At 35.5% G+C, this 21,108-nt stretch overlaps 3 protein-coding genes across 8 annotated transcripts; 2 read left to right on the top strand and 1 right to left on the bottom strand.

Moving 5' to 3' along the window:
- Positions 1-2,012: 2,012 nt before the first annotated feature.
- On the top strand, positions 2,013-5,626 carry LOC18032396 (vesicle-associated protein 2-2). 4 transcript variants are annotated; one of them, XM_006419619.2, is made up of 10 exons: positions 2,013-2,222; positions 2,517-2,576; positions 3,052-3,122; positions 3,207-3,288; positions 3,421-3,536; positions 3,626-3,808; positions 4,039-4,398; positions 4,652-4,729; positions 4,813-4,861; positions 5,240-5,326. In XM_006419619.2, exons 2-10 carry the CDS (start codon positions 2,528-2,530, stop codon positions 5,260-5,262), a joined length of 1,011 nt encoding a protein of 336 aa, XP_006419682.1. In that variant the 5' UTR covers positions 2,013-2,222; positions 2,517-2,527; the 3' UTR covers positions 5,263-5,326. The 4 variants fall into 4 exon arrangements, with proteins under 4 accessions (XP_006419682.1, XP_006419683.1, XP_006419685.1 ...); XM_006419620.2 differs by lacking the exon at positions 4,813-4,861 and having other exon boundaries at positions 2,520-2,576; positions 5,240-5,626; XM_006419622.2 differs by lacking the exon at positions 4,813-4,861 and having other exon boundaries at positions 5,240-5,626.
- On the bottom strand, positions 5,293-10,376 carry LOC18032405 (sodium/hydrogen exchanger 2). Of its 3 annotated transcripts, XR_002904304.1 has the most exons (15): positions 9,650-10,376; positions 9,437-9,555; positions 9,009-9,106; positions 8,760-8,819; positions 8,610-8,656; positions 8,337-8,531; positions 8,204-8,250; positions 7,940-8,006; positions 7,705-7,805; positions 7,477-7,578; positions 7,207-7,345; positions 7,054-7,116; positions 6,600-6,683; positions 5,787-6,365; positions 5,293-5,338 (listed from the first exon to the last, which is right to left on the bottom strand). XR_002904304.1 is itself a non-coding variant. In XM_006419618.2 (14 exons), exons 1-14 carry the CDS (start codon positions 9,821-9,823, stop codon positions 6,030-6,032), a joined length of 1,632 nt encoding a protein of 543 aa, XP_006419681.1. In that variant the 5' UTR covers positions 9,824-10,376; the 3' UTR covers positions 5,680-6,029. The 3 variants fall into 3 exon arrangements, 2 of the variants coding, with proteins under 2 accessions (XP_024035092.1, XP_006419681.1); XM_006419618.2 differs by lacking the exon at positions 5,293-5,338 and having other exon boundaries at positions 5,680-6,365; XM_024179324.1 differs by lacking the exons at positions 5,293-5,338; positions 7,054-7,116 and having other exon boundaries at positions 5,673-6,365.
- Positions 10,377-13,491: 3,115 nt separating this feature from the next.
- On the top strand, positions 13,492-20,009 carry LOC18032409. The gene is made up of 13 exons (XM_006419614.2): positions 13,492-13,862; positions 14,262-14,370; positions 14,674-14,760; positions 15,332-15,378; positions 15,882-15,939; positions 16,204-16,317; positions 16,632-16,715; positions 17,387-17,498; positions 17,902-17,990; positions 18,222-18,332; positions 18,451-18,665; positions 19,127-19,325; positions 19,738-20,009. The coding sequence occupies exons 2-13, from the start codon at positions 14,286-14,288 to the stop codon at positions 19,788-19,790; spliced, it is 1,254 nt and encodes a 417-aa protein (XP_006419677.1). The 5' UTR covers positions 13,492-13,862; positions 14,262-14,285; the 3' UTR covers positions 19,791-20,009.
- The last annotated feature ends 1,099 nt before the right edge of the window (positions 20,010-21,108 follow it).

Here is a 21,108-nt window from a genome sequence, read left to right as displayed (position 1 = left end):
TTTTAATACACCAACACAAAAATATCTTAGATTAAGAAATAATGACCCAACAATTAGGAGCTAAAGCTAATCATTCTCAAATAACTTTTGATCAGTTATTGTATCTAATTTTTGTTTCTTCCGTGGTTAATCATGCGGTGGGAATAAGCTTTAAAATCAGATATTTGTCATTTTAATTCATTGACTACTTTTGTCTCTGCATGTTTAAAATTGGAATTTGCTTGCATGATTCAAATAAATGTTTTCGGTGCCATAAAATTCTTGGTACGAATGTGTTGAGAGTTAGGTTAACCAGAAAATGTCGTGCCTATGACTTATTAATAATACATTTACAGAAATGAACACATCCTTTAAATTCTCAACCAATTTGGTGTCCTGCTTTTTATGGATTAGGGGGCCAAAAATTAAAAATTGTTTGAATTATAAGATGACTTGTCATTAGTTAGATGGATAGCCCGACTTTTAAATAACTTCGTTCAAAACTATGTTGCTAAATTTATATTTTAAACATGGGTTGGATCGTCTTGACTTAAAACTTTTCACTAAAATTCTCGAACCAATTTTTTATTCGTTGAATTTGTTTAATCTAACAGTGTAGATGTGAAATGAATCAATATCATTTAAGTTATTATTTATCTACTGTTAATTTAAATACACCCAATGAATAAAAAATTAAGTTAAGATTTTCAGTCAACAGTTTAACAAACTTATTTTATTTTATACCTTAGTGAGTATACCTCACAACTTGTACCGTGTGAGATGATTTGAAAATTAATAAAATCGAATAAATTAATGATGTCCAAACTATAAAATACTATACTTTGATACTTTTAAATGACTGCAATCACAACCTATTTCGTAATTTTTCGATCTCTTTTCTCTCTATTTTTCTGAATTTGATTGGATCTTAAATTCATTGTCAAAATGATTTCACTAGCACCATTAAGTTTCAACTAAGAGAAAAAGAGAAGAAATTCAAGAACAAAAAAAAAAAAAAAACCTATTTTTCTTAAGATATATATATACACACACAATCAGAAAATAAACCCCAAAAATAGCATATTAATAGATTTTTTTCTTGTGTTATTTTATTTTTTTAAGACAATAAAAATGTTGAGAAAAGGAACAACGAAAGTGACTTTAAAGTTTAATCCATCAACTTTCGGTGAGTATTATTGTTTTAAAAAAAAATTTGGTGGTACGTTTAAATTTTTTTAAATTTCAAAAGTTATGTGGTGGTGGTGGATAACAAACATTCGGCCTCAGCCCACCAAACTCATGAATCGGCTGAGCCAAGCCTTTGCTTTATTTAAAGCTCTCTCTCAGAATTTCAAGCAAAGCAATTTGATAAACTAACAAATAGAAAGTGCGACGGAAAATGATAATAATAAGGTCATGGTTATGTTAGAGTGGTTTTAACGTAGAGCACGAATCACAGCTACACATGTAAAGTAATAAATAATAAAAAAATTCGTTATAAATTTAATCATATAATTAAATAATAGTGTTCTACTATAGAACGGCTCTAATATAGCCAAACCCTAATAATAATGATAAAAGAATGTGTAATAAAATATTTATAATATAATATTTTTTATGGTGAAACTCAATTTTATTTAGTTTTAATAGTTCTCTTTTAATTTTTTTTCAATCTGATTAGTATCTTTTCATAAGATTTTTAAAAATTTAACTATGATACATATAACATATTCTTTTTAAACACATTTTTTTTATCATATGATTAACTATTAAGCATATAACACAAGCAATATGATAATTTATTATTTTCACGTGTGACGCATTCTTTGCTAGATTGTGTGCTAAATCTATTAAAATTAGAAATTAGGACCGAACCAAAATATAAATATAATAACGTGTCGGCAAAGTAGAAAAATGAATTTGGGTTTCTTGAAGCCGAGCCGGCGTTACGAAAAAGCCGCAACTAAAACGCAACGCCATGCAAATAAAACGACGCACGTGAGACATAGACGGAGAGAGAAAAAGCAGCGGGTACAACAAACACCTGCCCAGAGAATGACAGCCACTACCGTCACCACCACCAATGCCCATTTCTTGCTTACGTTATTCAAATTCAAACAGTAGTGTTTCTGTTTCTGTTTCTGATTCAGATCACCAAACCTTAACAAATATCTCCATCTTTGCCATTGCCAACAGGCTTGACTCTTCTGTGCCTCGAATTGTTGGACTGCATTTTGACAAATGTAAGTATGCTTCTCTGTGTGCACTACAGTCTTGAGAGCATCTTTCTTAATTTCATTTACTCTACTTGTTTCTACACAAAATTTGAAATTGATGGGTGCATGCAGCGACTAACTTGATCTTGTTAGTTACGCACGAGTAATTTTGTTGTTGGTGGAGTTTAGATGAGTTGGGTCTGCAAAATAAGGAGTCGCGTGTGCTTAGATATAGTTACTTCTCGGTGCTTGGTATTTGCAGTTTCTGAGAATATTGATCCCTCTTCTTCCTTTTTCTCTTTTGCGTTAATTTTTGTGCAGTAGATTGAAACATGGCTGAAGAGCTACTAGACATCCAACCATTGGAACTCAAGTTTACATGTAAGTATACAAAATTTCGTATTCCCCCATTCTCTTCCCCCCCCAACCAAGTTTTTATTGAAGTTAGAGTAAAGATATGATGCTCAGTTTTGTATTATGGTAATCACTGTATCTAACTGTTATCTATCTTTCAAGTGGTCGTAAAGGGTTATTTTGAAAAGAATACGATTGCTTGCATGGAACTATGGGGTTGGTTACTTGAAGGGACAGATAGGCTTTAGCTTCTAGTTTAAATTTGATTCTTTACAAACTTATTTCCAAATCACATAAATTGTATGCAAAGAAGTGGACGATGTGTATTTACAATGCATGGCTGAGTAATGTTGCTACAAATTTTTGGAGGAGAGGAGAAAATTTCACCATTTAAGCGAATTTTGGGGTGTTTTAAATTTGCGTGTTCTTATGTAACTTCTGATCTGTTTCTGTGAATTGTTGTATTGCCAAGACTGACATGCTCTTTCTCTCGCTTTATTAGTTGAGGTGAAGAAACAAAGTACATGTGTAATTCAACTTGGCAACAAATCTGATCAGTGTGTTGCTTTCAAGGTGTGACCATCTGTTGCTTAAATTATTCAGCATATTTTGTTGTTCCAGTTTGATCTTTTGGGTTGATAACATAGATGTTGACAGGTAAAAACTACATCTCCAAAGAAATATTGTGTAAGACCCAATGTAAGTATTATCAAGCCAAAAGCAATATCTGATTTTACAGGTATAAACCGTGTGTCTTCTCTCTGTCTTCTTTGTTGTCATCTTACATTGCTTGAATGTGTTTGCCACATAATGTCTCTCATTGTTGGTATCTGTGACCAATTTTTCAACATTTCACTTTTGGCTGAAGCAGTTACTATGCAAGCTCAGCGTGTAGCTCCACCAGATTTGCAGTGCAAAGATAAGTTTCTGATTCAAGGCGTAGTGGTTCCATTCGGGACTTTTGACGAGGACATTACTTCCGATATGGTAGAATAATGGCTATGGCCATTTTTCTTTGGTTCTGTCACCTTTTTTTTTTTTTTAAGTATTGTGTTTTACTTTTAGTCATTTTGCAGTTTGCAAAAGATTCCGGTAAGTATGTTGAAGAAAAGAAGCTGCGAGTGATTCTAATGAGCCCACCCCAGTCCCCAGTTTTGCTGCCAAGAAATGGAGAGTTAAAGCAAGATTCATCCCCTGAGACATCATTGCAAAAAGATAGAGCACTCAGTGGAGTTGAAAACATACATCCAGGCGATGGGGTAAGGGATATTTGTTAAGTTCTTTTGTGTAGGATACCCTGCTGATAGAGCCTCTGTTTCAAATTTAAGACATGAAATGCTGTTGCAAATTAAATTTTGAGTAAATGCTTGATTGAACCAAGATTTTATACACGCGTCGAACTGTTACAGAAAATGTTAACAGTTGGACATATGCTGATAATAGTATTAAGGGCCTTCTAATTTATCTATTTTTCTTTGTTACATGCCAGGTAGCTGCAAATGCGGAGGTGTTCGAAACTGCTAAGTTCGCAGATGAGTTAACAGAAACTAAGGATCTGCAGTGGCTTGAAAATGCCAAGGAAAGAGATGAGTCAAGAGCGGCTAAGGATGTACAGATGTTCGGAACTACTAATGTCACAAATAAGTTAAGAGAAGCCAAGGATGTGCAGACGTTTGAAAGCTCTAAGGATATAGATGAGCTAATAAGTGCAGCTGAGGATGAACAGTCAAGGCCTGCAGAGGATGCGAGCGAATTGAAACCAGCAAAGGATATATTGGAATTGAAGTTGGCCAAGGATTTTGAGGAGTTGAAGTTAAAGCTAAATGTTATGGATTCACAGCTAAGAGAGGTCCATTTCTTCTATCTTAGGTTTAACATTGTAGTGTGTGTACTGGAAGTTTCAGTTCACTTGTTTGCCATCCATCTTTTTAAGGGAAGTGATTTGGGCACATTAATGATCTTTAGGAGGATCTGCTGAAAACATTATCATATTTTCTTTAAATCATCTTCAATTTAGTTATCTCAAAAGTGTTCATAACAGTAGTTTCTCTTCTTAAAGTTCTGAAGAAGAAATTAACGAAAGTGCGTGCAATACACTTCAGGCTGAACATACCATTAGGAAGCTGATGGAAGCGAGGAAATTGGCAACTCGAGAAAAGGATATGCTTAAGCATGAATTAGTGAGTTTTTTTAACTACATTCTTTCATGTCATTATGATTGTCTTTTGTGGACACATTTTTTAAAAGTTAAAAAATCTTGTAGATGGCTCCTGCTATCACTACACTGCCATTTGGCAGCCGAACAAGAACTGGTAAGAACTGTGGTCAGCTTACAGCCAGAATAGATAAAACAAATTCATGAAACTAATTGCAATCATTAATGCATCTAGTCATCTATATCTTTCAGCCATCTTATTCATACTCGTACATAATTATGAAACACATTTAAAACTATCTACACATTTAAAACTATCTCACATCAAAACGCTGCTGGTTCAGAAGGGCTGCAGTGTGAGCTTGAATCTCATACATGAATCTCCTGTTGGATTTTTCCTTGGTTTTATTTGGTGGAGTTAGTAAGTCCAGAAACAATCCTGAGAGAACTTTGGGGACTAGCTAGTTTCATTTAAAGTTTTAACTAATAATTATCCTCCTGCTTTACTTCTGACATCGGCTCTTCCTCTTTGCAGGAGGTCTTAAGGAGGAAAAGTAACCTGAGAAGAGTTCAGGTTGGCTTCCCCCTCCTGTTTGTTTGCATGGTTGCTCTCATAGGTTTGGTAGTAGGATACCTGAGCCATCCACAGAATAGATTATCTTTGTTGTGAAATGGACTCAGAAGAATGAATTAGTGTTCCGAGAATTATGATCAATTAGGATGGTCAGTCTTATCTGTTCATTACAATCGTATAACAACCAACTCGAAAAATGTGCCTTCATTGTTTGCAGTTTATTATGAGTAAATCCTGTAAGATTGTGCATGTAAAGAGAAACTATCACAATAATAAAGAAGAGAAAGTAGCAAGTGTTGGTATGAACTATACTGAGAAGCCAGTTTCTTGCACAAGACTCTTGATACAGACTGCTACGACTTCTATCCATGAGCATGCTTGAGAATTGAGATCTTTTGATTATTAGAATAATTATGGTTATGCCACTTAGTCATTACAGAATAACATTGAATAAATCAAAGATCATTTACTATTGTTTTACAATCACTCAAGCTTTTAGAAAACTTACAGGTTACAAAGCTGTGCACCGTCAGAATCCGGGAATACAATCTCGGCAAGCAATATAAACACCAAAACTGATAGCCACCTCACTCTCTGCAATCAAAATCAAATACCAGCAGTCCACATGGACTAAAAAATGCTGTCACAACTCCATCTTGAAATCCCTATACTATTAACAAATGGCACACTGAAAGCCAATCTCACTCCAAAGAACTAACTCGAGTAATAAATTAGTGACTCTGCTTTGAATTCATTCTTGCTGCCATTGATGAACACTTTGTTCAAGGGGTGAGCCAGGAACAACAGGTACAAAACCCCGGCCACCAAATACTGGTCTCATGAAGGCATCATCGAATTTTCTCCAATAATGGTGAACAGTGTGCGAAGGGGTGGCTAAGAGCATCCGTAAGCTAGTTGGATGGGTCACATTTGGGGTTTTTAGGTCAGCCTCTGAACCTTGACCATTGCCAAGAAGTGGAACTATGAATGATTTAGGAGTAGAAGATTCGTCAGAAAGCATTCTCGATAGGTTTTTCGATGAAGGAAGCAAGATCCTCACTAGTGGTTGAGTCATCAACCCAAATACCTGCATAGATCCAACAACAGAAAAGAAGGTGAAAAAATTGTGACAAAATTTCCACACTGATAAACCATCTGATTAGAAAGCATAAAATTGTTTTCTAAAGTGTGATGTCATGATTAACCATCTGATTCAGACCAATTCACCATATCTCAAAGCCAGCCACTTTGAGAAAGGCAGTAGGGCTGCACTGCTGGCTACCTTTGCCTACTGGTCTTATAGGATGTGATGGTGACTTACAACTGTGCTAAAGAGAACCACAGTGATTGTACTGGTGATCATGATGGCGTTCCCATGCAACTTGGTATGGCCTGAACTGGTAAACTGCAACCAAAGAAAGGGAAAAAAAAAAAAAAGGTTATCATTAAGTCCGCGTGTTGCAAATTTGCTACATAACAATATGATTTTAAATCATCACACCGAAAACTTCTACACTTCCATGTCAGTCATCCCAAACTGTGCAGGAGTCTACAAGGTTTCTTAGCTCAATATCAAATCTGTAACAGCAAAGTCTACTAATTTTATTTGGCCAATCACCACTGGGTTTATTCAAATATTTGGTAGCTTACATACGAGGAGATTGCATAGGCGCAAGAAAAAAATCAAACTAGTTTATGGGTTCAAGGCTATACTGGGGAAGAATAAATTTTAATGTGGATGAGCCAATGGTGTAGGACTATGTTTAGCATCGTACCTGCTTATAAGCAAGTGCCATAGATACAGCACCACGCATAAGCCCAGCCCACCAGATGGTAAGCTGTAAAGCAGAAAGCCATAAAGCCATTAAATACATGATTTAGTTTACGGGTAGTGGAACACTCAAATGAAAATAGATTAAAACTCATACTTGTTGCTTTAAGCCAATTTTCTCATGCGAAGATTTCTTGGTCAAGTTAGATAAAAAGGACAGAGGCAAAACAAAGGCTGCTCTTCCAAGAAGAACCAGTCCCAACAGTATTGCGCTCACCCCAACCGATTTTCCAGGGCTGAGAAGTAAGAAGGAAGAAAACCAATTATTGGACAGATTCAATTAAAGACAAAATGTAACATTGTAAATTATCTAATCTTAAAACACATTGTGGCAATGAAGCTTCTTTTATGTATAAATCTTACCCACCTATCTCTTACAACCCTCCACTTTTCAATGTCCAAGGCATCCATGCCCACATAAAGGAAGATAAAGATCTCGGCGACAAACGACAAAGTGGCAAACGCATGCCTACAACAGTTTTAGAAAAGTAACAACACGTCAGTAAATGGCACCTTAGCCTTGGATTCTCTTAGAAGAAAACAATATTTAAGCTTTGCATTCCAGTTCACAACATTTCTGGAGATTTTTACGTACTTGGTTGTTACCCTTGAACTTTCAGTCACATTGTGCCAAGTGTAATGAGACATTACAATCCCACAAAAGAACACGGTGAGAATGCCACTCAAATAAAATAGCTGCAGATGAAATTAATTTCGACCACATATCAGAATAGCTTATATCTGCAAGCTGCAAATAATAATTAGAACCAGAAAGGCAAGAAAGGGTCAATGAGAAGCACTGCTATTTGCCTGGTTGTTAGATATCTTACTTCGGCCAGCATATATGAAAGGTAAGCCATGAGTATCATAAGAGCAACCTCACGATCGGTAGAGTGCCTGGAATTTGGCAGAATATAAAAGGTATGAAGACAACATAATTAGGTTCATTCATGAAATGCTAATTTTTCACCACCAAATATGATATGTAAATGCATCTGTCCTATGATATTACATTCATTCTGGCAACCTCAATTTTCTAAACCAAAGACATAATGCATTCAATAAAATAATCACTGTTACACTTAAAATCGAACCTGCCCATGTAAAGTTTTTTGATAATGAATGCACTAAGCAGTCCAGCCTGCAGGAGATGAAGAAAAAGATAATGTAATTATACATATAAAGTCTGAAGCAAACAGATGGGAAGGGGAGGGCATAGAGACTTACTATAACTCCCAGCATAGTGCTTGCAATGAACAAATAGAAAAAACTTCCGACGAATTTTAAAGCTATGCTCAAGTTGATGTGAGAGAGGTCAAAGCTCTGGATTGCATTGAAAAGAACCACAGATGTGGCATCATTCACCACACCTTCCCCAAAAACCAGACTGTATAATAAAGGTGTCTCATCCTGATTAAGCACCTGCACCAACGAATACGACTGAAATTAGAATTTTTGTTCAGTTTAATTACATGAAAAGGTGTTATCGGACATTTATACCTGCAAGGTGCACACAGAATCCGTTGCAGCAAAGATTGCTCCGATTGCTGCAATCATGTGAATAAGATTGAGTAAACAAGAAAAGGTTATGCAAATAATAGACATATAAGAGAGAAAGAAAGAGAGAGAGAATATTGGAATTGAGCGTACCAAGATAATCTCCAATCTTGAGAGTACCAATGTTCATTTGCTTGAAAAAATGTACAGCACCTGTGACAAAATAAAAGAAAAAATGAGAAGATTCATTAACAGACAGGATAACCAGCATATGCATAGGACTGTAAGCAGCGAATATTTATATATGGCTGCATTTCTAATTATATGATTCCAATAAACTGGCTTTTGTTTTGGTTATGCACATCACACTGAGAATAAGCACATCGGAGTTTTCAATCATACCGGCTGATATGATGACAAAGGATATAAGAGTACCAACTGCCCCAAACAGCATAATGGTCATAAAGTTGCGGAAAAATTGCTTCTTCTTCACCTGGAACCTGGTGTGCAAGAAAAAGAAGGGATCATTCTTAACAGTCTGTGTACCCGACCAATTAAAAAAAAATTCAACTTTTGGTTATTTTCTACTGATTTGTTCATGTTATAAAATGAGATAGACTACTTCATGATTTGATCAGTAAATAAACAGATAAGATAGCATACAACATTTACGTTAATTACAAAATATATTAGAAAAAATAATAAAATGACCATAAACAATTATCAATATGACTGTCTTAAATCCCAAAAATATATATATATATATATATATATATATATATATTAAAGCTTGTAATTAAGTGAAAATATATAACCAAGTTGAAACTCACCCTGCATTAAAAATAATCGGTGGAAGGAGATATATGAAGAACAAATCTTCACTGAACATCAAAACATGCGAGCTCGTTCCGTTAGTTGTAAGCAAAATCACAATTCCAGTACACAAGCCCTGCCATCATAAACTCACACAAATTCAAATTTCAATTTCACTACTTTTTTTTGTCATTAACTGAAATAATGAAACAATGGAGAAGACAACTCACAATGATTAACGCCGTAATAGACTCATTCATCCAGCGATTTTCTTCAAGCAAATGACCGATCACAATACAAGCGCACAGAAGCGCGACGAATAAGTTCATCGACACCACCGATTTATGATCGGACGACAGCATTGACAATGATCTCTCCATCAAGTTACTTAACTCTATCGCCATCGAGCAAACTCGATCGACGAACCAAAATAAATAAATACTAAAAACGGAAGACCGACGGTCAGCTTTCTCTTAAAGTTTTACATATTATGCAAAAATCAAGCTCATTTCCTCTCGGTTAGAGTTTCCACTGAATATTGCGAGAGCCGACTCCACAACAGCGACAGTAATCGAGTTGAGTGGTTAGATCCAAATATGAACGATGTCGAGAGCAAATTGTTTTTTTTTTTCTAGTTTCAGGGTAGTGTTTCTACTTTCAACAAGAAAAGACGCGCTTGAGTTTTTATTTGACCGACTTATGTGTGTGCGTGTATACATATAAGAGAAGCAGATATTTTCAAAGGAAGAGAATATACTACTGTGACTGTAAGAAAAGGAGAGAGGCGAAATGGACAGGAAAGATCAGACAAGAGAGAAGGAGAGGAGGTGGTGTCCAATTGGCGAGTGAGAGGCTGCGAAACAAAGCTTTACTTATACAGCTTTGGAAAAAGATGCCGCAATCAAAATCCCTCCCTAACTTTATTCGCTTTCCAAGATTTGACTCTCGTACGTGCTTCTTAACTGTGCTCGACAAATTCCCAACAATGCAATTTAAGAAAGGAAATTGCCTTTCAATAATAGCCGTTCATAATATTCGGGATGCCAATAGGCCGCAGCATAATTTGTCCGTATTGCTTTTGTTGCGGTTTTACTGTAACATGTATAGTCCTGGTCGTATGGGATTATAACTTTGGTTTAAAATATTTGGAAATTAACGGAGGGAAATATAGAACAACAAAAAGACCAATAAGGGAGGCCCACACGTATCATTTTGTCGTCTACGGATTCTAAGCAACGGAAATGTGTATGCGTGCGTGTTTTGTTTTTTTTTCCCCCCTTCTTCGCCTTCTCTTGGATTTGTCTAAATCAATGCTTTTGGGATGTTTCGATTAACTATGGTAAATGCATAATTATTAGGTTGAATAAGTCTTAAAAAAAGTTGTGCTTATAATTCTTTTTTTTTTCCTTATGCCAAAAAAATAATAATAATGGCTCTAATTGCATATCACATTCACATCCACACTTTTAAATTTTGAAAAAATGATTTTAGCCAAAAAATAAACACGTTTGGGGGGGCTTCTCTGTCATCTATTGGATGACAGAGTTGTGCAACAGAACGGTGGATGCAAGAGGCCCGACAGAGTGCCAGTAAATACACATGATTGTTTGTTGGATTAAACAAAATTTAAAAAAAATTGGCAAAAACTTCAACTCTCGCGTGATGGCCAATTGGCCATGGCCCATGTGCTCTTCTAGCGCCACGCCGCCGCCCCTTTTGATCATCTGTCTTTGTATCAGTATCTGTACACGTACTTATCGTCACGTGTACGGTAGCGGGTTGCGGCTACACGACACGGGTGTAAATTCAATTCAGTCATCTCTCTCCCCTTTTTTCCCAAAAACAAAAAAGAGGGTAATTACTTAATTTGGAATTTACATACATTTTTGTACTAATTTTGCATTAGTTCTCTCATTTCTTCTCAATATTGCAGTTAAAGAGGATGTATATTCTCGAAAAATAATCAATCAAATCTCATGCTATTTTCAAACTTTATATATAATGATACAGCCACAAACTCTTGTACAAATTTATTTTGTACAAACTGATGTGGTATGATAAGATTGGTTGAATTAAATATCACTTGGCCCACATGATTTGTTTTTATTAATTTATATTTTCATTCAACTAATGAATTAATGTCACGTCAGTTTATACAAAATAAATTTGTACAAGAGTTTATGGCTGTATCTTTACTCATAATTAATATATATGTTATGTAATTTTTTTCCCTATTATGTTTTACTTTTTGGGACTGATATTTTCCCCCAAAAAGAAAAAAAAAGAAAAAAAAACTAATCTTTTTATATAATCTAGAATCTACTCTATTTCTTGCATAATATGCACGAGACTTAAACCATTTACAAACAATGTAGGAAGAAAAATAATTTATCGCCAAATTATTGAATGATTTATCTTCATAATTATCTAGGAAGATAAGTTGAACATTTGAAATCTTGATATCAATGTAAATAGTTTAGATTTACTTTATATATCATTCTTAATTATTTTTGAATCAAAATCCACTATTTTGTACATGTACATTAAACACCACTAAAAAAAAAGGGCAAACAAACACACACACACAATTTCTTTTAAGTAACAATCCTAAATACATCAGCAGCTGAGTGAAATGTTGTATTATTGAATACTATACCCCATGCATACTCATTGACAAGAGACCCACCACCATACAAAATGAGATCCCTTTATAAAAAAAAATTGGAAAAAAAAAAAAAAGAGATCCCACTCTCAATGGCCGACGTGTTATACACATTTGTGCGCACGATCATAATTCATAACACTCTAACTCGACCCTTCTGGCCTCTATTTTAAGTGCTAATTGCTGAAGCAGACCAAAATCGTACGGGATGCTGCTCGCTTTGGCCTTTGCCCTTTTAAAAATGAGCACACTCGGTTGTTCGCATTATGCCCAACAAGCCATAATCATCTATCATCCCAATCCACCGACACTGCTCTGCAACTTCTTTTAGTTTCGGTTTGTGGCAGATTTTATCATGACTCGTTTGGTCCACCACACCACACACCCAACCACCCTCCCGTAAAATTGCCACTTCGTTTACTAAACATACCAATTCTTTCACACTAAATTGTGTCCGCTAATCACACCCGCGTGGGCAATGCATTACCATGATCTTGTCCGCTAATTGTGCGTGTGAGTGTTTATGTTTAAGTGATCAATTAGTCTCTCTTTAACAACGAGTTTCTCACGCTTGGTTGCATTAATTTTGAAGCAAATGGGGTCCAAAAGTTAATGTTGATGTTTTTTTCTTTTTCCTAAGTGTTTGATGAAATTGATCCCACTATCTTAATCTTCGCCAACAGCTACTTGTCTATGGTATTGGTCACATTCGTGCGGTACTTACGTGGAGAGGCAAATCCCTTGAACATTTCGATGAGGTATGTAATTATAATTCTTTTGATGGTCGATTCATTTTCAATATTTTTTTCATTATACATGTATTTTTAAAATATAGAAAGAAGAGGTAAAACCTAAATTAATTTTTTAACCTCTTTACTTTCTCAAGATTCGAATTTAAGTGTCCAACCAAATAAAATTACATGGTAATTAACCATCGATCAAATTCCCAAACTCTAATGGTGGAGACATTTTAAATGTTACTTTATTAATTTTGATTTATGGAGTTCTCACTTGCTAGGTAGATTTTATTTATGCCGAATTGGCGATTGCCTCGTCAACATGCATGCCTACTGCTTAACAAACAAGTAAAATATATCCATCGTTTAATGGATTAATATTAGAACATCCATCGATGAATAATATACTATTACTTGCATCATTTCACCAATAACACGCCTATTCGCACGTGATCTAATATCATCTATGGACCTGGTGCTCACTCTCCAGTCTGCAAGTCTGCACCGCTGACTTAAAAGCCGAGGGCCAAGAATCCAATAGATTGAATTTGGGCGGATTCAATTTATGGCCCAATCGTCTTTTAAAGTCCAATCATGGCCCATTAATATCTTCAAGCCCATATGATATGAATGCAACCTTTATCCTTTTACCATATTCGGCAAAAACAAAACGCTCAGAATCGGACTCGGGGAGGGAAAAAGAAAGAGCGGTTCGCAAGCATTTTTAGCTTTGCCAAATTGCCAGCTGAGCTCTTCTCTTCTCCTCCCAGAGGAGAGAGAAAGAGGAGAAAGAAAAAACTCATCAAACCAAAAAAGGGAAAATTTAAAAAGAAAAATTCCAAATTTCACGTAAAACCGAAAGCCAAACACGTTCTTCGCCACACTCGTTCTTCTCTATAGGGTTTTCACTTTTCGCTTCCCCCATTCCCTCTCTTCTTCTCTCATTCATCTCACATTTCAAAATCGAAGATCGTTTCTGATTCTTCGATTCGTCGTCGTTTCGTCACAATTATACAGCTGTAACAACTTTTTGTACAGTTTGAGGTCAGTTTCTTTTATTTAATTTCACGAGCTTGAACTCTGATTGCTACGGTTAATTAATATATTTTATCAAATATTTACCTTAATTTCTTTGTTTTAGACGATTTTAATTGCATTTGTCTTAAATCATATTATAACCGTGGAATGTACCTTGATTACAATTTTTTTGTCATATTTTGATCATATTAAATCTAGGATTTAATGCGTTGCATATTATTATATAAGTTTTTGAGTCTGAATTGTTTCTTTAGACTTTTACCATTGTAGTTCAACTCAAACAAGTTCGTTGAGAGGAGTTGATTTTTAGTCACTTCATAGCAATGGAGGCTAAGTTGTTATACTGTCACAATATTGCTTGAGTATTGCAATGAGGTTGCTGATGTTGCTTTCTGTTGTGTACAGATAGGCAGTTAGTTTTCTGTTTCAATGGTATGCTCATCTGGAAGCAGGAGACTGGCAGTAATGGCTAGGCTTTTGGACGCCGGAAGTTTCGTCTCACAGATTGGAGCAGGTATAATGAGATTCTACAATGTGAGGCTTATCGTAACAAATGAAAAGGAAATGTGGTCAAACTAGTTGATGCTTGCATTAAAATGTAGAAGATAATGAAGCATTTATTTATGTTGGAAATAGAATATGTTAGTCAACTACAAGTTTCCCATAAATGTAGTTAAAATATTTCCAGTCAAAGAAATCTAAGACTAACAATTGAAATTAAAGTGAGGGTTCTGTTTTATTTGCTTGGTAACTCAGCGTTGGTTGTCTTACCTTTTTTTTTTTTTTTTTTTAACCCCATTGCCTCTGCTTTTGGCAGATGAAGTTAGCTATCACAAATTAGCTGCTCAAAACATATACAGAGAATTAAGTGAAGCAGACGAAGCAAATTTGCTTGATGAAGAAGGTGATTTATTCAAATCTGAACTAGTTATTATCCTTCTGTTGTTTCAGTTGAAGATTCTCTTTTAAAACACAAGACCATATTTTGGACAATAGAAAAAAAATTTAAAAAAAGGATGAAGATAAGACAAGATAAAAAATGAGGTTATGGTGATATTGACCAGTTAGCATGAGTAGCAAGTTGGGACATTGTATTTTGAATTTTCATAGTTTATCCTATCAAGTAGTTTGCTCCTCCTAAAAAGTGGAAGAAGAAGAAATCAGCACATGATTTTAATGGTTTTGTTTAGATTCTTATCATGGTCAGAATCCTTTAGAAATCAAATCATGACAATTTTATCCAAACATGGAGCCTTAGAGAGTTGCCCTTTGGACTCTGTCAATGCTTTGCCTGCAGTAGGAAATCTAGAGATCAAGTCTTGTGATGATCTCTTGCTTCAGTAACTTTGTGTTGTCCGTATTTCTGCTGCCAATGCAGCTGCTGCATTTCAGATTTCTGATAGTGGTTCTTTTTTATCTTTGCAATTTGTTCGACATTCAGTTTTTTTTAATTGCTTGATAATCCCCTTTTTCAGATATGCATATCTTTGGCTCGAAGCCTATGGCGGATCCTCTACATTTGGTATGTTTTGTCAACGATCAAAATGTTTCTTCATTAATATTTCTCCGCTAGATGTAATGACATATATATTAGTCTACAAAAATTTTTCTGTATGTGATTTTCTTATTTTCTTTTTTCCTTTTTGCTCAAGAATGTGAAATCTATCATTTTCTCTTTCATAAGTTTCTAAATGAATGTTTGTGCGTATATCTGAGGAACACTCTGTTCCTCTTCACTTGGAGCAGTGATTAAAATGTACTTTTGAGCGAAGAAACGGACTAACATTCTCCATCTGTTTGAAAAATGTTTGAGGCAGATGCAACTGTGAATTAGAATGTTCTTCTTGCATTTGATGCTTTCAAGTTTATTTGGGAACATTCATTATATCATGACATCTTATGATTCCTTCATCAGCTTCTTGATTTATGTGACTAATCTAGATTCTATGTGTGTTCTTGTTTGCCTATTTGATTTTACATTTAATTGTTGTCACTTCATTAGCTGATTGTTGATATTATGTGAAGGTATCTTGCAATGCTTGTAAGAAGCCAATCAAGGCCAGTCAGTATGCAGCCCATGCAGGTTTGCAGGCCTTTTCTTTTATGTTTTTAACTTTAAAGGCAGTTGTGACAATTCTCATCATATGACTTGCCATGATGAGAGCAGATGCATTGTGGGCCAACAGAAAGAAAATGTAAAGAATGTTAATAGAGTATTGAACTATGTGTGGTTTTGGTCCATTGGTGGGCAAATCTTGATAGTGGACGTTCCCAGCTATTGTCTTTGAATGAAATGGTGCTGTTGCTTCACTGAAATGTTTTCTCTTTCTTTTTTCTGATTTTTCAGAGCTTTGTAGGTCATTAAATGCTACAGGAGAATATATTTTGGATGTTCATGGTGGTACAGGGCATAGAAAACCTCCAAGAAAGGAGAGGAAAAAGTTACTAACTGCTTATATTAGTATCCTTTTTGCCTTTTCCCTCTAATTAGTCTTCCATTGTTAAGAGTTATGAAATAGTTTAAGCACTGCACTTGGTGGTCTCCATAAAATCTTCTTATTAAGATAATCTTTTTCCTTCATAAAATGTTATTAACTTATAACCCGGAGAAACTCAAAAAGTTTTCAAATCTCTTAAATGTATTATGTTTCAATTTTCTCCACAATGTGTTTGCTTTTTGTATCATAAGGAAGGATCTTATACTTTGGTTTGTTGACAGGTTAATTTTTGTTCAATTGTTGGTTGACAAATGTTATAGTTCTTAACCTCTTTTAGACCAAGCTACTCCAGTTACGGATCAAGAAAGGTCTGAGTCTTTAGATGTAGATGATAATTCTTCTGTGTCAGTGGATGTAAAGAGTAAGTTTCTTGTTCACACTCAAGATTGTTTATTTGTAGCTCCATATGTATCATTACCCGATGTCCATCAAAGAATTTTCTGTTTATTTGTTTTTATGAAGCATACTGCGTCTATGTTCTTTCCACAACAACCATGTGATTTCAGGTCATTTAAGTTTCGGATAATTTTTCTTCTTTTTTGAAGTGTGTGTTTTTCTTTTATATATTTATTTGTTCATTAGGGAGGTGGGGAGGAAGGTTGTTGGAGGTGCAATGGCAATGTCCTTTTTCTTATACCCTGTGATGCCTGGGGTGTACTGTCAGCTGAGTGGTGGCATTATGAATAAACATGATCCTCTTATCCCCTAATTGAGTTGGCTCTTATGATTTGTAAAGCAAGAACAGAAATGTGAAAAGAAAGGAAATGACTTTAACATAATCTTTGAATTGTTAATGGATTCATACATTGGATTTTCTTATCTAACTTAGAACATCATGCAGTGAAGCCCAAATAGTTTGGACAATGGCCTTCTTGAGTTGAGTTAAATTGCTTTTTTCCTGCTGTTCACTTTTCTGGATTTAGGCCAACACTCTTTTGAAGATGTTACAATTTAGTGGCGAAGATGTGTAATTTGCCACTATTGAGTTTGTCTTGATTTATTCATTTATTGCTTTCTCCCATCTCCTTTTAGGAAATTCTGCTTGTGTAAATATTGCTTCTGCCATGGATGGTTCGGGAGTTAGTTCTGAGAATACAGATCACTCAGCATGTGTGATGCCTCCTCCAACAAAACGTTCAAAACTGTATGCCTCATATCTTTGAATTTAAATTATGATTATCACTGTATCTTTGAGGTCATTGGAAAGGGATTGATGGAGAGCCAGAGACTATATTTTTGCAAGCTATTTACTGGAGAATGATATCTTAATTGCTCTAGAATGGTTTCACTTTCTAGTAGTCTGGGCTGTGACTTTAGGTGAATATGTTTGTACATCACCCCTTGATTCTTCCTAAGCAGGGTTCATTACTTAATTGCTGCAATGAGTTGCTCAAAATTTGAGTGACTGAAGCTGCTAAACCAAGTTGTGGTCTTTGTCATCAAAATATTAGTTTTGAAAAAATCATTTTTGCACAAATTGCTTTTAAAAGCTTTAATTGGTTTCAGTAAAAACGCTTGTACTTAAATTTTCTTTTTGGTTCTTTTAGGATAGCTGGTGAGCACTTACCTTTACCAGGTGATCAACCAATGGCTTCTGGTGTAACAAAAACCTTAAGCTCTCAGGATGCACATAACTGTAAGGCTAGATACGATTCATTGTCCTTTTGTTTCCTCTTCTTCAGCAAGGTTTTCTCAACTAATGCGCCGGAAAAATGGTCATTTTTGTGTTCTATACTTGTAAATAATCTGTCGATCACTCAAGTTATGTGCTGGTTGATGCCACTATATGAAGGCTACTCTTTGAAAATAATTGCTGTAACACTGTGGTTGAGTGCATGAATACACTCATGCATGGGCATGTTTTCAGGTACGGATTTTCCAGAACAAACAATTCCTGGAAGCGTAATGCCTCGTGATTTAGATGTTCATAAAAACCCTGAGAAAATCCATGTGCAGCAGTGTTGCTTGCACACACAAGGTAATCTTTAAGTGATTTCAGTTTAAGTTGTCAATTTCAAGATGTTCTGGTTCTGCTATGTTTGACAGCGATTATTGTCACCACACCCCCCCCCCCCCCCCCCACAAAAAAAAATCAGATGTTCCGGCTCCCCTTGCTACCAAGATTTATTACTCCCAAAGAAACAACCGTCTTAAATCTGCTCTTACCCGTCAGTTCTACGGGGCATCAGTTAAAGAACTTGACAAAGATGTGGTGATCCCAGACGTACCAAACAATAACACAATGTCATTAGAGGCTTTATCACATGGGGGCTCTTCACGAGAACAAGTGAATGACCTGCTCCACAAGAAGGTTTGCCCGTGTTAATCTTTGTCTTATAAGTAAATAGGACGCACCTTAAATCTGACACATATTGTGATTTCTAGATTCTCAAAAAGAATTATCGACTTCTTTTTAAGTACAATTATTGAGCCCTACACCAATCTTTGCATATTTTATTTACTAATTATGTGCTTCCATCTCCTTTGAAATAACTGATTTTTTTTTTAATTATTTTTCATTAGAAAAGAAAGAAGTGGCTCCTACTGCCTGATTTTTATACTTCAATCAGAGATCTTAGAACTGTATTTACCAAAATGAATCAATGCAAGATGACTTTTTCAGTTCTTTAGGTCTCTTTTTTAATGCCACACTATGTTAATTCATTTGTTCCCTCGTATACCAACTGTCAAGGTTTCCTCCCTGTTGTAGCGCTTTTTAATTTTTTGTTGTGGAATGAATGACTTATAGTGGTGTATCTCCTTGAAAAACAGCTAAAGTCTTCAGTGCAGACCCCTGATCAAATTCTTGCACAAAATTCAGAAATGTACTTAGGTAAGTCAGGAGGATACCTGCCAACCACTAACTTCTCAAATCAGTTTCAAGCTGATAACATCCCAAGGTCTCAATCTTCTACTGTTGGATTGACAAGTAAATATCTTCCAAAGGCTTATTCTTTTGCGGGCAACTCAGGTAGTCTATTCATTTGTTTGTAGTTTGCGTTTGCCAAATTCTGAGTGCTTCATTTTCCCATGGATTGGTAACTCATAGCAGTAGATGAAAGTAAGCTAAACAAAACAAAACAAAAAATCAACTTGGTGCTACAAGTAATTATGAGCTGGTGGAAGCTCCAGTTAAGTAGGAAGCTTTATTCTGTGCATTGTATTTACAACAGTTGGTGCAGGTTACAATACTATCTGTTTCTTCATATTTTACACCACCTACAACAGTGACATTAACACTGACAATGACATTTGCCCAATGATACTGCATGTGACAGCATCTACTCTCTACTTTTTCCTTGTTTCTATGCTTTTTATTTCCTGTTTGAACTTCCATGGAGACGGGATATAAATGGCCAATTTGGGTGTTTTCGGTTTTGTAGGGAAATTGCTGGGAACCATGCAGCAGCCAAATGGAAGAGTTCCAGTTGTATAGAAGTCATGGTAGTGTAGTTTTGCATGGCATAGGTGTAATTAGCCCAATATTTGAGGTTAGGATCAATTTTTGAAACTGAAAAAGCAAATGATTACAAATGTCCATTCTAGACTTTCTAGTTTACTGCCTTGTACTCAACATCCATATTGAACATCTTCTGTTCATAATTATGGGAAATAAAAGAAATATCTTTTCAGTTGCAATTGTTGTGTTATTGCATCTTCCATCTCTGAATTAGAAAATGAAGCGCCCAAATCTGATCAATTGGAAGGAGGAGATGAGAAATATCTTGTGTAAATGTTCTCCCCCTCCCCCTATCGGTGCACCCAAGTCAGAATGGAAAACGTAAGATACAGAATAATAACTCTAGATTTCTGATTTTGCTCTCTTTTTTTTTTCTGCAAAATTAACTCATTGAAACATATCATTTCAAGTTTTTTGTTTTATGCAAACATAATTCCCATATCCCACGCCTTGTTAGAGCGATATTGTGAACAACTCAATAGATACTACAACATGGTGAAGGCTGTTTAGTTAGATAAGTGGAATTTTGTTGTGGCAAGTGAATGTTTGGTGAGAATGGGACTTGGTGCTCCAATTCAAAGAGGAAATCGAGAATTTTGATTCCAGAGGGCGGGTCCTGGTGTTAAGTTGCCACCAGCAAATTGCCAATAATGCAAATGAATGGTAACCGGAATAATAAAGTGTGACAGCAACAGACAGGGACAACCAATTACCTTTTTGTACTCGAGGTTCTATTGAATGTCTCATGCCTCGTGCTTAAAATTATTATGAAGCAGAAAATAGTTCACCAGAAAGAAAATATCTTCTCTCTCGTGATGTGTCTTCATACAATAGGCTTGGACATTAGGTTTATTCGGACAGATATTTTTTCTCACGATAGGATCAAGCGATTATTCTCATCTGATGATGATGATGACAGCCCTTGCAATATCGATCAAAAGATTAGGTTCTTTCTTAATCATGGCATATCGACATTGCTAGTGGTAAATAGGGTCCGCTGCTGCTTTTTACCATAGCCCGTTGGCCCTTGTTTTTATTTTGCCGAATTTCTGTCGCTTTAAGCTACAATCAAGAGCAATTGGTTGAGACTTCCGAACTTGTAGCTTCTGACGCAAAACCTGAAGCTTTTGTTTTGTCTTTGAATTTTAGGCAATTGAATATAATCGTTTGCAAAAGGAGATCAGTGGAATCCAGCATATTGTCCATTCAATCTCAATCGTGTGGTATGTATTCATGTTCACAATTGAGTACCAGGGGCTGGATGATATTTTGAGAACGAAAGAGACGTACACTT

Source organism: Citrus clementina, unplaced genomic scaffold (genome assembly GCF_000493195.1).
Source record: "Citrus clementina cultivar Clemenules unplaced genomic scaffold, Citrus_clementina_v1.0 scaffold_9, whole genome shotgun sequence".
NCBI lineage: Eukaryota > Viridiplantae > Streptophyta > Magnoliopsida > Sapindales > Rutaceae > Citrus > Citrus x clementina.
This window is presented reverse-complemented; position numbering and strand designations above follow the sequence as displayed.

Excerpts from the sequence above, each read along its gene's own strand:
- LOC18032396 (XM_006419620.2), top strand. The coding sequence starts at position 2,528 with ATGGCTGAAGAGCTACTAGACATCCAACCATTGGAACTCAAGTTTACA. Across the intron at positions 3,123-3,206 it reads ATCAGTGTGTTGCTTTCAAG|GTAAAAACTACATCTCCAAA; the intron begins GTGTGACCATCT and ends AGATGTTGACAG. Across the intron at positions 3,537-3,625 it reads AGGACATTACTTCCGATATG|TTTGCAAAAGATTCCGGTAA; the intron begins GTAGAATAATGG and ends GTCATTTTGCAG.
- LOC18032409 (XM_006419614.2), top strand. The coding sequence starts at position 14,286 with ATGGTATGCTCATCTGGAAGCAGGAGACTGGCAGTAATGGCTAGGCTT. Across the intron at positions 14,761-15,331 it reads AAATTTGCTTGATGAAGAAG|ATATGCATATCTTTGGCTCG; the intron begins GTGATTTATTCA and ends CCCCTTTTTCAG. Across the intron at positions 16,318-16,631 it reads GTTACTAACTGCTTATATTA|ACCAAGCTACTCCAGTTACG; the intron begins GTATCCTTTTTG and ends AACCTCTTTTAG.
- LOC18032405 (XM_006419618.2), bottom strand. The coding sequence starts at position 9,823 with ATGGCGATAGAGTTAAGTAACTTGATGGAGAGATCATTGTCAATGCTG. Across the intron at positions 8,007-8,203 it reads AAAAAACTTTACATGGGCAG|GCACTCTACCGATCGTGAGG; the intron begins GTTCGATTTTAA and ends GCCAAATTCCAG. Across the intron at positions 7,579-7,704 it reads AGTTCAAGGGTAACAACCAA|GCATGCGTTTGCCACTTTGT; the intron begins GTACGTAAAAAT and ends AAACTGTTGTAG.